At 38.2% G+C, this 23,125-nt stretch overlaps 1 protein-coding gene across 2 annotated transcripts in view; it reads right to left on the bottom strand.

The window, feature by feature from the left end:
- Positions 1-229: 229 nt before the first annotated feature.
- The window catches only part of LOC134578723 (ninjurin-1-like), a 66,579-nt gene continuing 43,683 nt past the window's right edge, over positions 230-23,125 (bottom strand). For both annotated transcript variants that reach the window (XM_063437725.1, XM_063437724.1), the window contains 2 exons: positions 22,378-22,478; positions 230-585 (listed from right to left, as the gene is read on the bottom strand). In XM_063437725.1, the coding sequence (XP_063293795.1) occupies positions 438-585; positions 22,378-22,478 (249 nt within the window). In that variant the 3' untranslated portion in view covers positions 230-437. The remainder of the gene's footprint in view (positions 586-22,377; positions 22,479-23,125) is intronic.

Here is a 23,125-nt window from a genome sequence, read left to right on the forward strand (position 1 = left end):
ATAGGATAAACAAATAAAAGGGTCTGTAGGTACTTTTGTTTGCTGGGTTCAAATACTTTCATCTGAAAGATGTATATTTGTACAGAAATACATTTTTTTGTTTCAGGAGGATTTTAAGGGGTGTTAAAAATTATGTTACAAACAAAAATAAATACAACTAAGCAAAGAATTTCCAAGACAGTCTGTATTGGTATATAAAAATAATGCACCATAATAATAAAAAAAAATTAAAAAAACACACACACACACACAGCACAGCAAATGTCAAGTCTTGTTTTACTGCAGACAGCTTGTTCCTTTGACACCTACATGAAAAAAAGGTAATCCTCTTTGGAGAAAGTGGCTTGAACTCTCGTCGGCTTGCACCGTATAATTGTGCTTCGTGTTGTTTGGAACATGTCTGTCTTAACAGGAGTTTTTGTAGAAAATGGAACTTGTTAACACTCTTCGGTAGCTTTGGCCACAAGAAAGTTCTGGTCTTCAGGGGTCGAGTGGAGTGGAGAGAACCAGAATGCGGTGATGAATACATTGACAGCCGTAATAACCAGAATTAGCCCAGTCACAATGTTATTCAGCAGGTGTACTCTACAAGGAGTAATGATGGCAAATCAGTGATCAAAGGCATCTCTTACAGACATGAGGAATAACCCCACATGCAGAGTCTACAATAACAGTAACAGACTGGACTAAAATAGATGTATTACTGGTCCTTAGAGTGGCTGGGGTTAACACACAATTAAGTGGACACAAAGTCAATTACATGTCAGGATAACAAAGAGACAGTGTAAACAAGTCTAACTGGAATCAGGTAAACGGTATATCAGTAGAACAGGTAAACAAGTCAGAAAAGGGTTACAGAGAAACTCAGGGTCATGAACCCTGATCCAAGGTCAATACCAGAAACATCACAATGTAACAAGGGATGCACTTAAGCGTACTGAGAACAGAAACCAGGAAAGGGCTCAGTAAATGGAGTCAGAGGTGTTTAAATACTGGTATGTCTGATTGGATTGGTCCATGTCATGCCTGCAACCCCAGAACATGTATGAACGTGGACCATGGTGTAGCTTATATAGGGTTTGACAGAGATAGGGTTAATACCAGCCTTACCTCCTTCTCAGCAACCTGTAGATATTACACTAGCAATACTCAGTATCCTGCTCCCATGGGAACCTTCAAAACAATCACCAACATATATAGTAGCACTAAGCAACCCTTTCCTCACCATAAATATGATTACAAATGCCCCAAGTGCCTGTCCCATGAGACATGTAATTTATTTAGATTTTTACAGAATGTATAACACAACAAGACCTTGATTTTACTATGTATGCTGGGTAGCTATTCCACGTACCTACTACACTTTCAGTATTAACATTTACGGTAGTTTAACGTAAACGCTATTCCAGGCACCTTCTAACGCTATTCCAGGCACCTTCTATACCTTTCATATCACTGTTGTCTATCACTGGTATCGGCCACTCTTTCCTTATCATCGTAAGCATTGACAGCTACCTCTAGAAAACCATTCAAATTATTACCCTTTTATGTCACTGTTCCATGTACTGCTACCTCTGACAGGTAATGCAAGGTACATACTACCCTTTATATATTTATAGATTGATTTTCGCACACCTCTGGGTGGTATTTTTTGTATTGCTCATTTGTCATTTGTCATTTGTATTGGACATTTGTCACAAGTTTAATTACATGAGCTGGTACATTATACCTGGTAGCCCTCTTTTTCAGTACATTTCCTATTACCAAAATTGTTTCGCTTCCACTTTATTTAATTGCCAATTGCCATAACAAAGATTTCAATCTCTTTTTTAGTAAGTAACAAGTCCAAGAGCTAAAAAACAAAAAAACAAAAAAAAAAAAAACAGAAGAAAAAAAGAAAACAGAGCTCTCAAGCTCGGTATAAAAACTGGCAGCATGACTCAGAGTAATAAACACAAACAGAATACAATTATAGAGGGAATTCTCTATACAACACAATATATACATAAAAGACGGTTTCTGCTTGCAGGAAGCCGTAATTACATGAGTAAACATGTATCATCTTCTAATCGCGCTGACAAACTCAGCCATACTGCAATCTAGGCAAACAAAACACGCATCGTCCCAGCTTTCTGAGCTGAAACGTTCTGAACTTACTCGAATAGGAGAGATATATAGGCAGGTTGAGTATTAAGGGGCATGACAAAAGTCCGCAGTGCCAAGGTTAGACCTCGTTGACCTCGATTTATCTCGGTTAATCTCGATCTACTGTAACTTGCTAATGCTCAGCTACCAGCTGTTTGCATTCTCCCTACAAACCCAGTTAAATCTGAGTGGGTCAATGAGTAAGGCCATTATTCTGAGCTATTAGGAGCAGTTCAGTGAAATATCTACATTTGGAAGCAATGGATTTTTCTTGGTGAAGGGAGGACGTTGGTCTTGATAATTACCTTGCTACGTTATTGGGTGCAATATACCATATTGAAGAGCAGCCATGATTCTCCCACTAGATACTTTATTAGAGATATAATTGTCAGCCGCTTTGTGATAAGGCCTTTATGCGCAAATATTGCATCATTTTCTATTATATCTCTTTAGTCAGACTGTAAATACTGCTGAAAAAGCTTCGCTCTCATGTAGCAAATCTTCGGGCAGACTAATCTTTTCTTTGGCAAGCTTTGTGTGCACTGTAAGAGGAATATACTAAATATTTTTAAGTATCTCTAAATCTGGGGACTCAATGTCTGGCAAAACGTAGCATCCTGCTGGGAACGCTGGGACGAGGATTTGCTTTGAGATTTTAGCTTAATTCGGCATTAACAAAACAACCGTAGCCACTCATTCAAAGGAAATTTTCAAAGAATGATTGATTAAAGCTCCTTGAGATATTTTCCTGCACGATAATGTTATTATTAAAGGAGCAGCTTGTATTTAATCCAGACCATATGGGGTAAAGCAGGTCAAAAAAATTACCTTTTCTCCACCCCAGCTACAATAGAACCAGGCCTATATTTACTTGTCTACAATGCAATCACGCTCAGCACAATCTGTATCACCTGTGTTCAAGCAAGGTTGCCCTTAGATGCTTGGGTGTTCATAGATTCCGTAGTGTGAAATAGATTTAAAATGATAAAAGTATTCTCTCTATTAAATGAGAATGAATGACAAAAGGAGATCATAGGTATTATTAGGGGTGATTTGGGGGGCTGAGCATATTTTAATTTAAATGTTACAGTTGTATCATGGTCTGCTGAGCTACTTAGGGGGAAGAGGTGATGCTGTTAAGATTTGGTTTAAACCCCCAAAGCTCTGTTAGTGTAGGGTTCATCAAATTTTCCATTGGGTTAAAGGGACACTCCAGGCACCCGGACCACTTCTGCTCATTGGAGTGGTCTGGGTGCCAACTCCCACTACCCTTAACCCTGCAACTGTAATTATTGCAGTTTTTCATAAACTGCAATATTTACATTGCAGGGTTAACTCCACCTCTAGTGGCTGTCTATTAGACAGCCACTAGAGGTCACTTCCTGGGTTCTAGCACAGGTTTCCTGTGCTAGAGCGTCGCTGGACGTCCTCACGCTGTGTGAGGACCTCCAGCGTCGCTCAAAACCCCATAGGAAAGCATTGAAATGATTTTTCAATGCTTTCCTATGGGGAGACGTAATGCGCATGCGCGGAATTTCCGCGCATGCGCATTAGGTCTCCTCGGCCGGTGAGCGAGATTAGTCTCGCCCACCGGCCGACGTAATCACTAGGAGGAGCGTCGCGGAGGCGGAGACAGCGGCGAGGGACATCGCCGCTGTCCCAGGTAAGTGACTGAAGGGGTTTTCACCCCTTCAGTAACCGGGGATTGGTGGGTGGGAGGGAGAGGGACCCTCCAGTGCCAGAAAAACGGATCGTTTTTCTGGCACTGGAGTTTCCCTTTAAGCCACTTGTGTTTTTAGAATGTAGCACCGCTCCTGGGAGATATTTACGTGCTTCTAACAGAAACAGGGCAACAAATGAAAACAATAATGATTCCACTGGTATCCATGGGGAAATACATTTTTAAAATTTGCCCTACATACTTGTTGGTGACACTTTTGATAAGTTGTGGCAGCCAGACTCTGTACTATAGGATAATAATAGTAGATTTCAAGTCTTTAAAAAAAAATAAAAATTTAATTGATCAATGTAGAAGCATAGAAGCATTTCTCACATGTGGGAGGGCTAATTTTAACCATATTTCCTCATGACCCTCTGTCTGACACATAACTATGGGAACTGCAAACCTCCCAACATTTCAAATGAACAAAGAGGGACACTTTCATTTTAGGGGTGTGATATAGTGGCCAGGGATGGAGCTGATCTGGAAAATTTTAGGTGACTTACCAATAACAATTTAAGGAACTAAAACATAATTCAGATCAGATTTACTGATTTCTAAACACATTTATTGTAGTTTAAAGACACATTACTGCATGTAACATTGCTGTGGCGCTCTGTTATACACTCAGACACACCAACAATATGGAAAAGACATGTGCATTTGTTTTCGTACAAACACGGTTTCGTACAAAAATTCGTGTTTTTTCGTATTCGTTTACCGAAACGTAAACGAAAGTCCTACATACGAAAAGAAACTGAACGAAAGGGCAAATGCCAAATGCATTGCTTTTTCATTTCAGTTCTTTTGTTTATTGTACACACTGCGCATGCGCCAATAAAAAAATGCAAGGAGGGAGCTGGCAGCGCTACCAGCTCCCTCCTTGTAATAAACAACCATTCAACCCCACCCACCCCCGCATTAACCTATGGGGGTCACTATGACTAGGTTAAATCCTCCTGCATGCCCCTACTTGTCGCCAGTGGCTGCTCACTGTCATTTAAAACTACTAGTGACTGGGCGGAGCTTATATCCCCCGCATGCCCCTTCTCACGGCATTCCGTGAGTAGGGGCATGTCGCCTAAACAAATTTCAAATTACTATTGCTACCCAGTCACTAGTGCAATAAGGGGGTACCTGGCACAGGTTAAATCCTCTCCATGAGTAGTGGCATGTCGCCTAAACATTTAAAACTGGATATAAATCAGTATGTTATATAGAAGTGATAGAGAGCTACGGTAAGAGTACATGTTACCAATAGTTATAGCAAAAACTATAACAATGTTGCACCAAGGGCACGGCACAAAATGAGCTCCGCAGGGCGGAGAATGGCTTATAATGCCTTCCCACGCCCTGCAGTTAGTCTGAGAGTGCTCTGATTGGTTGGTTTAAGCCAACCAATCAGAGTGCTCTGACAGGTAAATGAAGAGACTGACAGGTAAGTCTCTACATTTACCTGTCAGAGCACTCTGATTGGTTGGCCTGAAATCCAATAAATTAGAGTGATCTGTGTCATTTTACACAGCGTGGGAAAGTTCTTTGGAACTTTCCTATGCTGTGTAATTTCACTCATAACCCTCTGATTGGTTACTTTCAAAAAAGAAAAAAAAAGCCAGTCAGAATGTTTTCAAATACCGTATATACTCGAGTATAAGCCACGTTTTTCAGCACATTTTTTATGCTGAAAAAGCCCCCCTCGGCTTATACCCAAGTGAGGGTCTGTATTATGACAACTTATATTGCCATAATATAGACCAGGACCGCCTGGCCCATGACAATTTACCAGTAGCTGCTGCATTTCCCACCCCAGGCTTATACTCGAGTCAATACGTTTTCCCATTTTTTTGTGGTAAAATTAGGTGCCTCGGCTTAAATTCAGGTTGGTTTATACTCGAGTATATATGGTAATTTCTATTCAATATATATTAAGCTATTTTGGACAGGACCCTCTTCATCTAATGTTCCCATATGTTATAAGACAATAATTTAATAGTCTGTCTATCTATCTAATCAGTTACAACACCACAGACAGGTGAAGTGAATAACATTGATTAGATCATTACAATGGTATCTGTCAAGAGGTAGGATATATTAAACAGCAAGATATACAGTCAGTAAAAAAAATATCTGAGTGACATGGACTAAACAGTGATGACTAGACGACTGGTGAGATGATCTCCAAAATAGCCAGTCTTGTGGCATGTTACCGATATGCAGTGGTTAATACCTACAAAAAGTGGTGCAAGGAAGGACAACCGGCATCATGGGTCATGGGAGCCCCAGGCCTGTCTAGTTCAATCACACAAAATAACGAATGTAGCTCTGTTGCTAAAAACGTTAATGCTGGCCATGATAGAAAGGTGTCAGAAAACGCAGTGCATCATAGTTTGCCAAGTATGGGGCTGCCTAGCTGCAGACTGGTCAGATTATCCATGATGACCCCTGTCCACCGCAGAAAGATCCAGTGGAGGCCCCACCTTGCAACTTTCAGGACATAAAGGATCTCCTGCAAATGTCTTGGTGCCAGATACCACAGGGCACATACAGATGTTTTGTGAAGTCCATGCCTCTACGCATCAGATCTATTTTGTGAGGGGACCTACATGATATTAGGGCAGGTTTTAATGTTGTGACTGATCCGTGTATATGTACATAGGAAATATATATATATATATATATATATATATATATATATATATATATATAGACAATGTAATGGAAGCATATATCTTAGCAGTGTGTCATGATGTAAATTATCTAAATCCAACGTTATTTAATATAGATGTAAAACAGTGTTGTTCACTAAGCACCAGATTTTGTCTGAATGGACAAAATCCTGTAAAAAATTACCGAATTCATACTACGTGGCAATTCGCAGATCTACTAAAAGTAAAAAGACGTGTATGGGTTTTCGCCAGTCCAACTGATTCTGTAGAAGCTCGATGGAGGTTAATGGAAGAAAACGCCCAGAAATTGTAGATGGATAAAAATATATACTGACCAGACATTCTATTTACATGATGATTCAGTAAAAAGGCTTAACTCGTAGTCAAAGCATTAGGTGCAATTTGAAGTCACTGGGACAACTGACTACTATAACCAAAAGACCTATTGAGATAATTTTAAACCATGATCTTAGATCCAGATTTATTTATGCAAATTGATTGCATCAAATTTTTAACTGAACTAATTACATGTAAATGAGATGACCGGCCAATTACTCTCAATTAGCTGCGAAAAGTGCCAAGACTCCTGAAGAGAAAATGGCAGTTCAAACCTTGTAGCTTGTCCCCTGGACCTAAAACTTTAACTTAGAACTGTGGATGGTATTGCATTGTAGGATCTTAGCAGATAACCACCAACCTGATGTGCTAAGCGGCTTGTACAACAGAACTGATGGCCACTGTAGAAATTGTAACAATTATATTTGATCTAGGACAATATTTGGAGCTCCAATGCTGTGACAGAAAGGTTTCTGATAGAATATTGTTCAAGGTTCCTCAAGGACGGTTACTGTTACATCATATTAACATTTCATAATCCACACGGTAAACATGTAATTTTATACAGAAATAGCGATCCACAGAAACCAGGTCAATAGGAGGCAATCAGAAAAACTCTTTATTCTTGCATTGTCAGAAGAACATTTCAAAGGACAAAGCAAAAAAATAAAAAAAAATCCCCTTTTCCAATAGCTTTATGCCTGGATTCAATGACCTATGATAAGTATAATACTGGCAATGGATTCTTTATTCATCTATCGAGGTCTATAGCAAAATGAAATCACCAACGTCAGTGTCTCTGTTTATAGGATCTAACACCTGAGCAAAATAGTATATGCCTAGCAATTAAATTCTAATTTTTAACCCCTTAAGGACACAACTTCTTAAATAAAAGGGAATCCTGACGGAATATTTCCGTCATGTGTCCTTAAGAGGTTAAACAAGAGATGTAATTTAAGTGGTCCTCCATTTACGATTTAGACCAAGGATAGGACGAAAGGTAAGGTACTAAAATTCTTATGACCTTTAGCTAAGCTTTGTCTGACGATACGGATTATATTTAAAAAGTACCAATGCCTGCTGTTTATAGTGTGTTTTAATTTTTGTTGGTTTTTTTTACCACTCTGAAGTTATTTTCACTTTTGCTTATAGAGTATGATTATTTAGTTGTTTGTAAACACAACACCAGGTTGATAATTGCATTTCCTAAATGTCGCTATCATGTAGCAACCACATGTTCGGTCCCAAAATATGTTAGTGTCTTTCAATTGTGCAGTATGTAACCTTTACACGATGATATATAATTTATATATATATATATATTAATTATACATGTCTATACTTTTAACACCAAGAAAACTGCCTTTAAAACAACTACTTGTTGGCTAACTCTAATCTTGTTGTACGTCCATAAACAATTCAAGTAATTTATTTAAAAAAAAAAAAAAGAAAAGCACACTTGCCAGAAAATGAATTTGCACTGGTAGCCTCAGCTCATTATTTAATGAGATAATGGTGAGGAAAAGGGTGACTCAAGCCCCTGGCTCAAATAAAAAAAAGGATTAGCAAATTAGTGTCAGCTCACACATCTTTTGGTATTTGCAGCCAGAGTTATGGGGTCCACAGATCACACATTCAAAATCCAACATGTGCTCCTGCAGTAGTCTTTGCGTGTAGAAAATGCAGAAGGGTCAGTGGAAACACCCTTTCTGATATATGCAGTGGGCTAAAGTATCAATTATCATGGTACAAAAATGACACTACTCAATTCCTTCTGTCCTCTAACCCCCCCCCCCCCCCCCCTCACTCCCCAGGTAACTGGACCATGGTGAGGTCAGCCTGTTGCTGGGGATTGATTGTACATTCCAGAATTCTTTCTACCTCCGGTAACTTATCAGGTCAAATGTTCCTATATTCACACCCCTTAGATGCCCACTGATTTTTTTGTGAGCCATTTAATAACCTCATCTCTTGTCTTTTTAATTTTTCGATAATTAACCTGGTTGTGTTTAACCTCAGATGGACTTTACATTTTTATGTAATACTAGGATACAATTTTACTACTTACAATTTTACATTTTTCACTTATCAGTTTACAATAAAGAACTGTACAAAGTATCAAATGACCAGGAACAGCATATCACAATGTTCTCTTGTACAGCATTGTACACTACTCCCCCAACAAAAAAAGCTCATTTTGATTTTGTTATGTTATTGTTTGCAGTGTAGATACTTGTTAACGATATGATGAACCTGCAAACCTCTCATTGTCCGAGATATTAAACACACTATGCCAAATATTACAATGGCATTTAAAGGGTTACAACTCAATCCTCCACCTCTCTGCAAATTTTTTTGTAATAAATAATAATAATATGCCAACCTAACGCACAGGACGAGGGATAATAGAGATGATCTAATTCTGCACAGAGTACGTTTAAGCCATATTCCCATGGAACACACGGACAGAATGTGATATGGCTGAATATATAGGATCTCTTGCAACAGTGTACACGAATATGCTTACATAATGAATCTTCTTTTAATTACCCAAAGCTCTTTGCAAATCTAGGATACCATCTGTCCTAATGCTAGCTTTTTGATGGCATGATGGACTTTTCTGTTCCTCTGTAGTTAGCCAAAATAGCACAGCATAAGTTAATGAATAAATAAACAATTATTAAGAAATTGTCAGGGCTGATCCATCAGAACCTCTTTAGAGGAAAACCAAATGCATTTTTATGTTAGCGGATGTGCCTGGCTTTGTTCTGTTCAATGCACCTTTTGTCTCTTCTGTTATTGTTGCAGATGTTCATTTTTGTCATGTTTAATTCATTGCAATCCCCATCACGGGTCACACTGTACTGACACAGTACAATATTTAGTGCAGACCAATTATCTTTGAAGGTTAGTGTTTTGTGCTAACTAACCAATCACACGTTAGCAGGGCCGGACTGGGGACACAAAAAAAAGCCCTGGAAAAAAAAATCTATGCCAGTCCCATAAGTCATTGTGCCATGTATTATCACATGTAATATGTAATGCTATGTCTTGCCACCCCAGGGGATTGAGTGATATATAAACACATAATATACATATATATATATTATGTGTTTATATATCACTCAATCCCCTGGGGTGGCAAGACATTGCCTCAGACGAAGGCACTGTAGTAGCGTCGAAACACGCTTCAGGCTCACTCTCAACTTTTTAATTTACTGCACATTTTGTCATCACTATGGATAGTTTATGAGGGTTTTTGAATAATACCTATGAGGGGAAACTCTCTTTAATGGGGTGTAGTTAAGGACTACTTTCTAGCCAGCATGAAGGGTGTGTACATGCTCCCTACAGAAACAGCCAGCTTGTAGAGTGTGTACATGCTCCCTACAGAAACACTCACTGACACACACCTGCTTCTAACAGACAAGCTCACTGACACACACATGCTCACTATGGACAAGCTCACTGACACACACATACAAGCATACTGGTAGGTGAAGTTGCCATTTTGAGGCCCTTCTTTGCAGCGAGGTAAGCAACGTGTGTGGAGGCGGGACTTGCGTTAAGGAGGCGGGGCATCCATCCAAAATTTTGACAATTAAGAAAGGGAGACTGACAAGTCTCCCTCCAGCATCGGGCAGCCTGATTGCGGCCGCACCAGCCCCCAGCTCCTCCCTCTTTATACCCCTCGGCACTGCACGTTAGTGCTTTGCAGTTCACGATTATCCTATACGTCTCATTTTCAGCTAAGGGTCACCAGATTCAGTCTTTAAAATGGGCATTGAATTGTTTTGTTCTATTTTATTCAGTTTTATTCTATTTTTGCTCAACTAATTGCAGTTTCCATGAGGTATATACAGCAAATCTCACCGTACATTAATAATAAAAGCAAGAGCCTTATTTATTCTCCTGATTGTACCCAAGTAAGAAATAAATCACGCAGGGGGTATGAACAGAAAATGAAAGCCTACCCTATGATGGTGGATTCATCCATGATTCCAAGAGGAACATGATGCATGAGAGTAAGCTAAGAGGCTTTACAGTGTTTCCATTAGAAAATACTTATATTTAAATTCATGAATTCTTCCATTAACTATTTGAAGATCAATGAATATATATGTTAACCTATTAATTTGGTCTTTTTTTATATGACTGAGTCATGTGTGGTTAGCCAGAAGAAGGATATCTTACTTTAACAAAACCAGTGAACTGTAGACGGAAATGTCCTATAGATTTATCATTAATCGGGTTCTACAGAATGTGATGTCCTATTTATTTATCATTTTTCAGGTTCTGTAGAATGGAATATTCTGCATATTCTGTCAAGCCATATAGAACTGAATGTCCTATTCTTTAGCAATTAGCCATGCTCTCTTGAAATGAATATCCTATATATTTAGCAATTCACAATGCAATGTCCTCATTTTGTTTTAGGAGGACTGCAAAGAATGGGATGTCCTACTTATTTATATTTAGCCAGGATCTATAGAATGGAATGTCCTACTCATTTATAGTTAGCTAGGATCTATAGAATGGAAGGTCCTACTTATTTAAAGTTGCCCAGGATCTATAGAATGGGATATCCTACTCATTTATAGTTAGTTAGGATCTATAGAATGGAATGTCCTACTCATTTATAGTTAGCTAGGATCTATAGAATGGAATGTCCTACTCATTTACAGTTAGTCCAGCTCTATACAATGGAATGTCCTACTCATTTATAGTTAGCTAGGTTCTGCTGTGATATATATATATATATTTATATATATATCACAGCAGATCCTAGCTAACTATAAATGAGTAGGACATTCCATTCTATAGAGCTGGACTAACTGTAAATTAGTAGGATATCTCAGACATTTATGTGCACCTATGGGGTAACACAGATTTCAATGTAGACATGTGCCAGACTTTAAATAGAGTATGTGATTGTTTAAAAAGTAGCAAGGTGTAAAATAACAAAAAAATGAGTCACTAAAAAGGAAAATAAAATAAGCATAAAAACAGGTAAACTCCAAAAAAAGAATGCATTCCAGTGTGTATTATTTTGAATGTTTTTTTCATAATCAAAATTTTTATCCATGCATTATGGGTTACTTGTATGGGAAACAAAGTGCTGCCCGCCGTACATGTTAGGGATAAAATCAGCTATACACGAAACCCTCTTAGTTAGATGGATATTTTGTCGGAGCCACACCCTCTTTGATAGACAGACAGGATCCTGGGAATCAGTCAAGAAGACAAGAGATGTGTTCTATAACCAATTCAAATTTAATTATACGTCAGTTGCATTTATACCCCATTTTCATGTCGGTGGGGGTCATGAGCATTTAATTACATAATATGTTTTTCACAAGTTATAAACAGCTGTTTCTAGTTATAATCTTTCATTATATAACGCATTACACATTTGATTAAAACCAGATATTTACAAATACCGATATCTTGGACAATTAACAAGGACATTTCGAAATCAGTTACTTTTCCCGTAACTAGGATTTTATATAAATCCCATTTCCGAGAATAGGAGATAAAATGCCAAATTTATTCTTGGTTCAAATTAACCCTTATATGAACAGCTAGGATAGATAGCAAAATGGATATTTGTATCTACAAAAAAAAAAATTAAAAAATAAATTGTGATCTAAAGATTTTTCAGTTTAAAACTTACAGTTACCAGGGCACATAAATCTACTATGATTTTTAGTGGAACATTTGGCGGTAATATTGACGATAATAATGTGTTCTGCATGAAAATATCAATCCTGTTTTTGTTGTGTTTCACGCAATTTTATGTTTATTGATTTTATATTCTATTTTCTTTTTTGCACATCACTGTTTTTTGTTGTCTAGCCAATATTTGTGATTGGCTGGGGAGATGCACATAATGACTGCATCATTTTTGTGGTTATAAATCTTTTGGATAGTTACTTTAAAGAACTATGCTTAGTTCTAAAACAGAATGATCAAATATTCCGTGGCTTCTAAAAAAGGAATTACAGAGACTATTGGAACTACAACTTTAGTAATGCTCAGCCAGCCAACACTTTACGCCACCATCTTTTTCAAACTCCTTGTTGTAGAATTATGGATAAGCACTGTGTTACCTAAAGATCCATGATAGCTGATACACTACCAAAATCATTATGAAATTCAAGCCACTCAGTTAAAGGGGCAATCTTTGCAGCATAATCAATAGATCATCGTAGTAGTTATTCTGCAATAAGTCTAGGGGCACCATTTCCTAATAAGACCTGCTGTGAAATTGCCCAGCCTTGGACACCAGTGATTGGCTGGGGGCAATGATAATGCAGAAGTTTAAATGTCATTTTATATATGCGGCTGCAGAAGGATTGAGCTATTTGAGCTTAGGAATGTACCATAACCACTTTAATAAGCTGTATTACAGTACTTACAGCAGTATTCCTCTAAAGCAAACTTGCTGCTCTAATAATAATTCACCATTTTTCCTGTTATATTTCAAATAGCCACTGTCCTTTTGAAAATTGACCATGTTAACTTGTGTTCAGCACCATTTTTCACCTAGTGGTGAATTTTAGTTTTGCAAAATATAGTTGTCTGCGTAAATAAATCTTATATTAAACATTGTATACTGATGTCATTGGAATATATGTACATCGATAAATACATAATTGCAGTATTTGTATTAAATGTCTTTAACGTTATAACTAAATAGTGGTTAATATCAAACAAATGGAAATCTTTGGTACAAGTTAGTTAAACCTTCCTAAAAATAGGCAGGTGCTTTGCAATGTGGTCTTACAAGCCTGAGATGATTGTATATTGTTGTCAGTCAGCTCATTAGACTTGTCACAAATGAGTGTCTGATTGATAGTTTAATTGGCTGCTGGCATGGATAATTGGTTAATGAGGCTGTAATTAGACTTTCTATATATAGGTAATTGTGGTGTTGCTATATCCCGTTGACCAGGAAATCTAACTACGTATTAAGATTCCAATACGGAAAATTGTTCAAATTACACCAAAAGCTGTTACGTGGTTTACAAGGGAAAAAAGGAACTTGACCAACAATTTTGTTTGTAAAACATCTAAAACCATTTAACCCAAAGAACGGCTAGAGAGCAGAACAAAAGGGGCTTGAGTTAATATAATTACAAACAAAACTATACAGCGATGGGAAGACAAAAGGACTTGGCAAGGACAGGAGGACTGTATCAAGGGAACACTTCTATGCCTGTAACTATTTAATGTATACATTTGATTATATTGTTAAGTGGAGAATATTGTTAAGTGGAGTATCCATACAATATGCCATTACATTTAACAAAGTCACAATCCCATATCTGATACATGTCAACATGCTAATGACGAACTGTCAACACGGTCAACGTGATCACAACCTCATTGTTCCAATATTTTTTAAGAGCATGTTTACCTTTAATGGATATTATTAAATGGCAGAATTTTTTTTATAGTGGGTAGTTTACTCTTTCCTGAAGACTATTTTTGGAATAAGCTATGAAATTTGTAGTAGCTCAATATTGGGTGAAAAGCAGTCTATCTTTGTTGTCAATTAAAATCAGCCCCAAGTATCTTTATCATGTTACATCACCACATATAGAAAGCCCTGACGGATCACTGTATTATTCTTGAGACACTTATGAATTCTGTTGGTTAGATGTTGAAAATAAATGTGTGATTCATATGTTTCCATTCTGTAATGGATCACAGAACTTCCTTTGGAAGATCCACTTGAACCCCTTAAGGATGGAGGCAATTGTCCAAGTTCTGAACTTGTAGCGTTACCTCGGTTGTCAGGCAGTCCAACCAATCGGATCCAGCAAGGAGGGTAATTATCCGGTTTCGAAGGCCTGATCATTAGGGGGCATGCTATACCACCCTACGGCATTGAAGAATGCCTTGTGCAAAACTGCAAAGCATGCCCCCCATCCTTAAAGATATAAGGGAATTTTAAGGGAATTTTCATGAATCCCATTATATTTCAGGCAGTAAAATGTTATGGTGATTAACTAAACACACTTTATTACATTTAATAATGTTGCTCCAGAGCTAGATGTGAATCATGGTTTATTTTTGTGTTATTAAAATACATCTCATATACTCTGGATTTTCTTATTTGTGTTACAGGATTACAGCCTTCTGCTACACAAAAACATAGGCACTTGGAAAGGTTAAAATTCATGTACTTAATGTCTCTTTTCAGTGTAACTACCGTATATACTCGAGTATAAGCCGACCCGAATATAAGCCGAGGCCCCTAATTTTACCCCAAAAAACTGGGAAAACTTATTGACTCGAGTATAAGACTAGGGTGGGAAATGCAGCAGCTACTGGTAAACTTCTAAATAAAATTAGATCCTAAAAAATTATATTAATTGAATATTTATTTACAGTGTGTGTATATAATGAATGCAGTGTGTGTGTATGAATGCAGTGTGTGTGTATGAGTGCAGTGTGTGTATGAATGCAGTGTGTGTATGTATGAATGCAGTGTGTGTGTATGAGTGCAGTGTGTGTATGAGTGCAGTGTGTGTATATGAGTGCAGTGTGTGTGTGTGTGTGTATATGAATGCAGTGTGTGTGTGTATGAGTGCAGTGTGTGTGTGTATGAGTGCAGTGTGTGTGTGTGTGTTGCAGAGCCTTGGTGGGGGTTAGGCAATTGTATTATAATTTTTTTTAATTATTTTAATAATTTGTATTATTATTATTTTTTATTTTATTTAATTATTATTTTTTATTATTATGTTTTATTTTATTTTAATATTATATAATTTTTTTTCGTCCCCCCTCCCTGCTTGATACATGGCAGGGAGGGGGCTCTCACTCCCTGGTGGTACAGTGGATGGGCACTGTGTAGGAGGGGGCTGGCAAGGAGCTCTTACTTACCTCTCCTGCAGCTCCTGTCAGCTCCCTTCTCCTCCGCGCCAGTCCGTTCAGCACCTCTGTCAGCTCACACTGTAAGTCTTGTGAGAGCCGCACTATGACCCCGCGGCTCTTGCGAGACTTACACTGGGAGCTGACAGAGGTGCTGAACGGACCGGCGCGGAGGAGGAGGGAGCTGACAGGAGCTGCAGGAGAGGTAAGTAAGAGCTCTGCAGACCCCACAGCCCCCTGTCTGTATTATGGCAATGTAAATTGCCATAATACAGACAATTGACTCGAGTATAAGCAGAGTTGGGGTTTTTCAGCACAAAAAAATGTGCTGAAAAACTCGGCTTATACTCGAGTATATACGGTATATAACTCTGTAACGTGTTAGACATACAATGCCTTTTAGAACACAGAGCCTGTTCGTCAGCAATGAGGCCCCTTTTGTAATCGTGTCACGAATACAAAAGTCTAAGTGGTCATGTCCACCATCACAAGCCATATTCAGAAACAGAACGTACTGTGTGTCCACATCAGCTGTCACTTTAATGTCTAGGCTGTGCCAATCTAGTATGAATAAGGGTCCTGGACTAAGGTCACTAACAATGTAGCTTCTCGCTAGCTAAACATGATGATTAAAACATACAATGTTGCCTTAGTCGAGATGTCACTTTGCACTTTGTATTTTATATAAATATCTCTGTACTTCTACAAGAAAGTGATGCATTCGCACCCAGTAAGTCGGAGCAAACCTCCGATAGCAGGAGCCAATATGAACAATGCATACATCCTGGAAACACATTTGTAAGTTCAATATTTTTTTGAGGAAGAACCTTATGAATCTTTGAATTTGTCAGATAGAGTTTAAAAGTGATGCCTGCCCAAATGATGTAATTCATGCACATCTGGTGGGAAATCAATCAAGTAATCATGGCCTCAGTTGCCAAAAGGAGGCAATATGAATAGACACTGGATTTCACACATTCTGAAAGCACTTTCAATCCCTGTCTGACGGAATAAGAATTCCCCCAAAATGGCAACTTTATTGCAAGTTTCTTAACAAAATGTCATTATTTCCCTCAAACATGTAAAAAGTGGCAGAATTTTTTTTTCCAAGCCAGTTATGGTAAACCATGGTACTGCAGATATGTGTGACTATATTTCCCATGATTCTCTGTCATTAAGCAATGCCAACTTAAGTCCCATTAATTAACATTATCTGTCAACACCAGAGCAATGCATCCCTTATGTTTTGTATACAGGCAGTGTATAATACATCCCATTATCAGCATATGTTGATTGTATCGGCATAAATCACTATTTTTAGTGTGAACCACACAGTAAAAATAGTTTTCTAATTACATTGTTAAATGCTATTTTTTTTTATGCAGCTCATAACCACGGGGGGTGAAAGGAGATTGAGAATGTGTCAGTCTTTTCTGTTATTAGTAACCTGCTGTGAAGAGAAGCGACAACCGTATAACAGCTCTTTCATATTAGCACAAATCAAGTCGATTTAAATATTATTATATAAAAAAAGAATATGAAAAATTAAAACCGTAATCAGTGGGTGTGATATTGAAATGCGACTACTTAATAATCATTGATCAGGTTAATCCATCAGACATACTAATAATTGCACCAAGGGCAGTGTTGTTTTCCAGGTGTCAAAGGTATGGTGGTATATTTATGAATGGAAAATTAAGAGTACATTAGACTCCATTCAATAAAGTGTACAGACAGCCCTTCAAATGCTCAGCAATACAAACTCGTATTTATAGAGAGTAAAGATAGAAAAAGAAATTTAGCGCTTGAATAATACCGATACAGTCTTGTCCGGCAGCTCAACAACCAAATCCGGCATTTGATGGTGGGAAAAATAAGGAATACGATGTACACTTAAACTTTTCTGGAGCTGTAAGCCAGCTCCAACTTAAGCACCTGCGTGGTGTGCATCACCGTAGTCGGGGATCGTACTGCTCGTGTGTAAGTGTACATCTTATTCCTTATTTTTCTCATCATCAATAGACTTACAATATCGGTTCTCATATTTTTCTCTTTGTTGTTACACAAACTTTTAAGGACACACCAGGTCCTACACCTACCCCTCTATTTTGCAAATTCGTATTTGTTTGATTGGAAGTCTAGAAGTGGTGGTTTATACTGACGCTCCGTGTATATTGAAAACAACGCGTTTTACCTGCAGACAGCATGCAATATCCATTTATAATTACACACAAAACTACTGCATGGATAAGGACAAAAAAATAAACCCCTGGTGCTACCACCACTTTATACCTCATTGTGGCAACTCATTGGCAAATGAGAAAGAGACAACATTATGTTTCCCTTCAGTCACATTTACAAAAATGTATCTAATATAATTCCATGTACAACTTTTCATCCAACAAATGCCACATTTTATCGTATTTTTGCTTTTTCCTACCTCTTGCAACAATTCATGAGAAGAGCTATCGTACCCTACATAGAAGTCCTGTAAAATGGACTACCCAACAGCACGAAGAAATTATATGTGCACCATCACATGGTTGATCTGGCAACCCTGGTCATTAATGATGGGTTCAAGAAACTCTACAGTGGTGGTAACGTTTAGCATAATGATACATTGCTCTTGGATAGGATTTTTTTGAGAAACACAAAACACTTGATGCGAAAACACTGTGGCAGGCTCCAAAGGGAACCCATGCAAAGCCTGCATTGATCAAAAACATTATGAGTGCCGAGAAGGAAGCTATATTTATCAACTGTATCTAATACAAGAAAGCTGCCAATCATGTTTGTTAAATACACTGTACTATTAGCTAATAAGGTTTCTATGACCTCGGACTGTGTGCTTTCTCGATTACAGTAACCGGTTCGTTAAATGATTCAAATGTCAAAGTCAAGTAAAATTTGACATCATCATAAAATGACTCCGTGCATCACAGGAATCATTTTCGAGCATACAATGATTTTGGGATAGACTTTCCTTCAAAAATGCAAAAACCTGGAAAGGTTTAGTCGAGTACAAGTTATTTTCAATAAAAGAAAGATCTGCTGATTGACGATCTGATATTTAGCTTGCAGTAAATAAACCTAGGATGAATGGGAGTTCTTTATTACATGTATAAGGTTATTGGTTACTTGCAATAAATCACTCATCTAGATAGTGTTTCCAGTAGATATTTCATTTTTACGAGGGTGTACCGCTCTGTACCAACACTGGATACTTTGCTAGATACTCTAATCTGTACGTTTCTCTGCTTCCTTCTTTTAACTCTTACATAATAATAATAATAAATGCACGTCGAGCAAGGGGAAGGGGAATATTGAAAGGATTTTTAAAAGCACTCTCTCTGACAGCCTTTGTGAAAATGAGAGGATCTGTTTGTGCCACTGTGTGAGAATCAAGGGACAAGTGTGAGTCACTGTGTGAGAATCGAGGGACCAGTGTGAGTCACTGTGTGAGAATCACAGGATCAGAGGCAGGGCTGCCATTAGAAATTTTCCCCCTTACACAGCTTAAGGCCTGGGCCCCATGAGCTTGCCCCCAAGTGTGCCTACAAGGATAAGTAAAGAGGATGTTTGTGTGTATATAGTGGATGCAGTGTATTTGTGTTTTATAGTGGATGTAGTGTGTGTTTCATAGTGGATGCAGTGTATGTGTGTTTTATAGTGGATGCAGTGTGTGTTTTATAGTGGATGAAGTGTAAAACGCCACTTACGACTGTATTTGCTTAAATGTGTTTCTGTAGCTTTAAGGTTGTTAGAACCAAGTGTATTCCTGTATGTGTATTTCATGCGAACAAAAGCATTCGTATGCTGGCGGCATGAAAGCCACCAGCATTCATACAGTAGTTTCACGAACAGTGAATTTCAACACTGTTCGTGAAACGAACAAACTGCCAAAAGGGAGACCACACACAGAAGGTCGTGTGGCTCCCATTAAATATTGAAACATTGTTGCAATCGGTAATTAGAGAGATTCAGGGTGGCTGCCGTTCGGCTACCGACCACGCGGTGTTTGGCCATCTTGGATCCTTTGTTAGCCCAGCGGTATTTGGTCGTCGAGCGCCTGGAACTAAAATCGGCTACTCAATGGCACGAATACCGCTGGACTTCCAAGCCGTTCGGGAGCCCCGGTCCTTTGGTAATTTGTTCCCCTACAGTCAATCGGTACTTTGAATATAACTTGGAAATAATATGTATTTCATGCGGCGTTCAGTTAGTTATGCTGGGATCTGAGCGGTACTTTCACAAAATGTGCGCTCAGACCCCAGCTATCTACCGAACGCCCATTCGTTTAAATAAAGGGAATACTGTTAACGTTATGCATTTTCATGTAAAATATTGGTTCTGCTACACGGAGGGATAATCCACTTAACTGTATATTCTAGTGGGGGTAACCCTCTCGTACAGCAGTGCATGATGGGAGAAATGTCCAGGTTGTTCAGTTCCCCATGTAGTCCCCTACTGTACAACCCCTGTAATGTCAGTAGAGAAACCCCTTGCATGGGGAATCCTATAAATACTGTGACCTGTGATTAAAAGCTCAGTGTATCATGTATGTGTCATCTAGTTCTTGGGAAGGAAGGAATCTTACAATGCTACCGGGATTATTGTATGCTGTATTTATTTGCCTGGATTATTTTATGTTGTTCCTGTTACCCAGCGGAGATATTCTGGATTATACTACCTCTCCGCTACACAGTATATGTGTGTTTTATAGTGGATGTAGTGTGTGTTTTATAGTGGATGAAGTGTGTGTTTTATAGTGGATACAGTGGATGTGTGTTTTATAGTGGATGTAGTGTGTGTTTTATAGTTGATGCAGTGTATCTGTGTTTTATAGTGTATTTAGTGTGTGTGTTATAGTGGATGCAGTGTATCTGTGTTTTATAGTGGATGCAGTGTATGTGTGTTTTATAGTGGATTTAGTGTGTGTTTTATAGTGGATGCAATGTTTGTGTGTTTTATAGTGGATGCAGTGTATTTGTGTTTTATAGTGGATTTAGTGTGTGTGTGTGTAGTGGATGCAGCGTATGTGTGTTTTATAGTGGTTTTAGTGTGTGTTTTATAGTTGATGCAGTGTATGTGTGTTTTATAGTGGATTTAGTGTGTGTTTTATAGTGGATGCAGTGTATGTGTGTTTTATAGTGGATGTAGTGTGTCTTTTATAGTGGATTGAGTGTGTGTTTTATAGTGGATACAGTGTATGTGTGTTTCATAGTGGATGTAGTGTGTGTTTAATAGTGGATGCAGTGTATGTGTGTTTTATAGTGGATGTAGTGTGTGTTTTAAAGTGGATGAAGTGTGTGTTTCATAGTGGATGCAGTGTATGTGTGTTTCATAGTGGATGTAGTGTGTGTTTATAGTGGATGCAGTGTATGTGTGTTTTATAGTGGATGCAGTGTGTGTTTTATAGTTGATTAGTGTGTGTTTTATAGTGGATGTAGTGTATGTGTGTTTTATAGTGGATGTAGAGTGTGTTTTATAGTGGATGCAGTGTATTTGTGTTTTATAGTGGATGTAGAGTGTGTTTTATAGTGGATGCAGTGTATTTGTGTTTTATAGTGGATGTAGTGTGTGTGTAGTGGATGCAGCAGTGTATGTGTGTTTTATAGTGGTTTTAGTGTGTGTTTTATAGTTGATGCAGTGTATGTGTGTTTTATAGTGGATTTAGTGTGTGTGTAGTGGATGCAGCGTATGTGTGTTTTATAGTGGTTGTAGTGTGTGTTTTATAGTGGATGCAATGTATGTGTGGATGTAGTGTGTGCGTAGTGGATGCAATGTGTGTAAACATTTCTGGGGGCAGAGGCTTTTAAAAAAAATATATATATAAAAATCTATTTTTATTTTATTTCCCCATCCTTGCTACTTACCAATGGCTAAGGAGGGTGACAATACACTTCCTGGTGGGCCTGTGGTTGAGTTTGGTGGCGCATTGTAGGCTTCTGCATGCTTTTATAATGAAGAGGGAGCCCAGCCTCCATCAACCCCGTCCCCGTCCTCCTTTTCCCTCTCGCAAGACTGGCATGCGTGCCACGTGGAACGTTGCCATGACAACCCACGGCAGCGCTCAAAGCCTGAGCTCTCGAGAGAATGCTGCCGGAGGAACAACTAGAAGTCGTCCTGCTGGGCCACCTCTTCACTATGGAAGCCAGCAGTGATCATTTGCTTATTATCATTATTGCATTGCAGTTATTGCAGTATTAGTATAAAACACTTAATATAAAATTGAGAAAGGGAGTGGGGTGCGATAATTTGTCATCCCTTCTCTGAGTGTGAGGCACCTCCAGCAATACAATAAACTGAATTACATATGGTACGTACAGTGTCCCTTTAACTTAATAACAGTGGGAAAAAGATGGCTTTAGAGGCACAGAATGAAATATAACCCTATTATATCTTAGTGTGCTAAACTATATTGTTTACCACTATATCCTTATTTATTTTCAGCTAAAAATAACAGTACGTGAATATTGAAAACATAAAAAATGTGGCAATTAAACACGAATAAACACACAATATATAACATTTCCTCCCAGCACTTGAAACAATCAATATGTTATTGAGGTGAAAATTATTTCACAGCTTCCCCACAGCAGTATTAAAGATGCCCATTGTTCTGCATACCTGTCACTAAGTCTGCGCTCGGGATCATCGCACTCAATGTTCTTGGATGCTTTGTAGATCAGCAGAGCTGCCACTATAAGTTGCAGGATGACTGAAATACACTGAAATAGAATAATTAAATCCACACTTTGTAATATCACTGTGTTTATTAGTCCCTTCAAAAAACAAAAAACAAAAAAAAAAACACATTAAAGACTCTGTTTTACTGTTTTGCTGATGTAGAAACACTCCAAGCACCATAACTACAAATGCTTGTTGTAGTGGTTATGGTACTAAAAGTGCCCTGGTGCCATCCTACATTAGCTTTATTATGGTTTGCCAAATTACCTGGATATGTCACGTCCCTGCTGCCACGGCCCCAATTTCTTATCTTTCAGCACAATTAACGCTACACAGGATTATGCAGAACCATGCACTCAGAGGACCCAGTGCTAAAACAGTTTGACTACTTACCATGCAATGCCAGCAGGTCCTCCTGGCACCATAACCACAAGAGTGGACTGTAGTGTTTGTGTTGGTGCTGGGAATATTCCTTTAAATAATGTTAATACATTACAAACTTACATGTATTTTGTTTTATACATTATAAAAAATGATGTTCAGTACAGAATGCAGAAGAAATTGTAAGGTAGAATGTAGAATGAAGTCTGTATCCATCCCTGCGTAACTATGGTAATCCCTCCATGTCATATGTTTTGATTTCAGCAATTTCCATTGAGTATTTAATTGAACACTTCAGAGATCATTT

Source organism: Pelobates fuscus, chromosome 12 (genome assembly GCF_036172605.1).
Source record: "Pelobates fuscus isolate aPelFus1 chromosome 12, aPelFus1.pri, whole genome shotgun sequence".
Taxonomy (NCBI): Eukaryota; Metazoa; Chordata; class Amphibia; order Anura; family Pelobatidae; genus Pelobates; species Pelobates fuscus.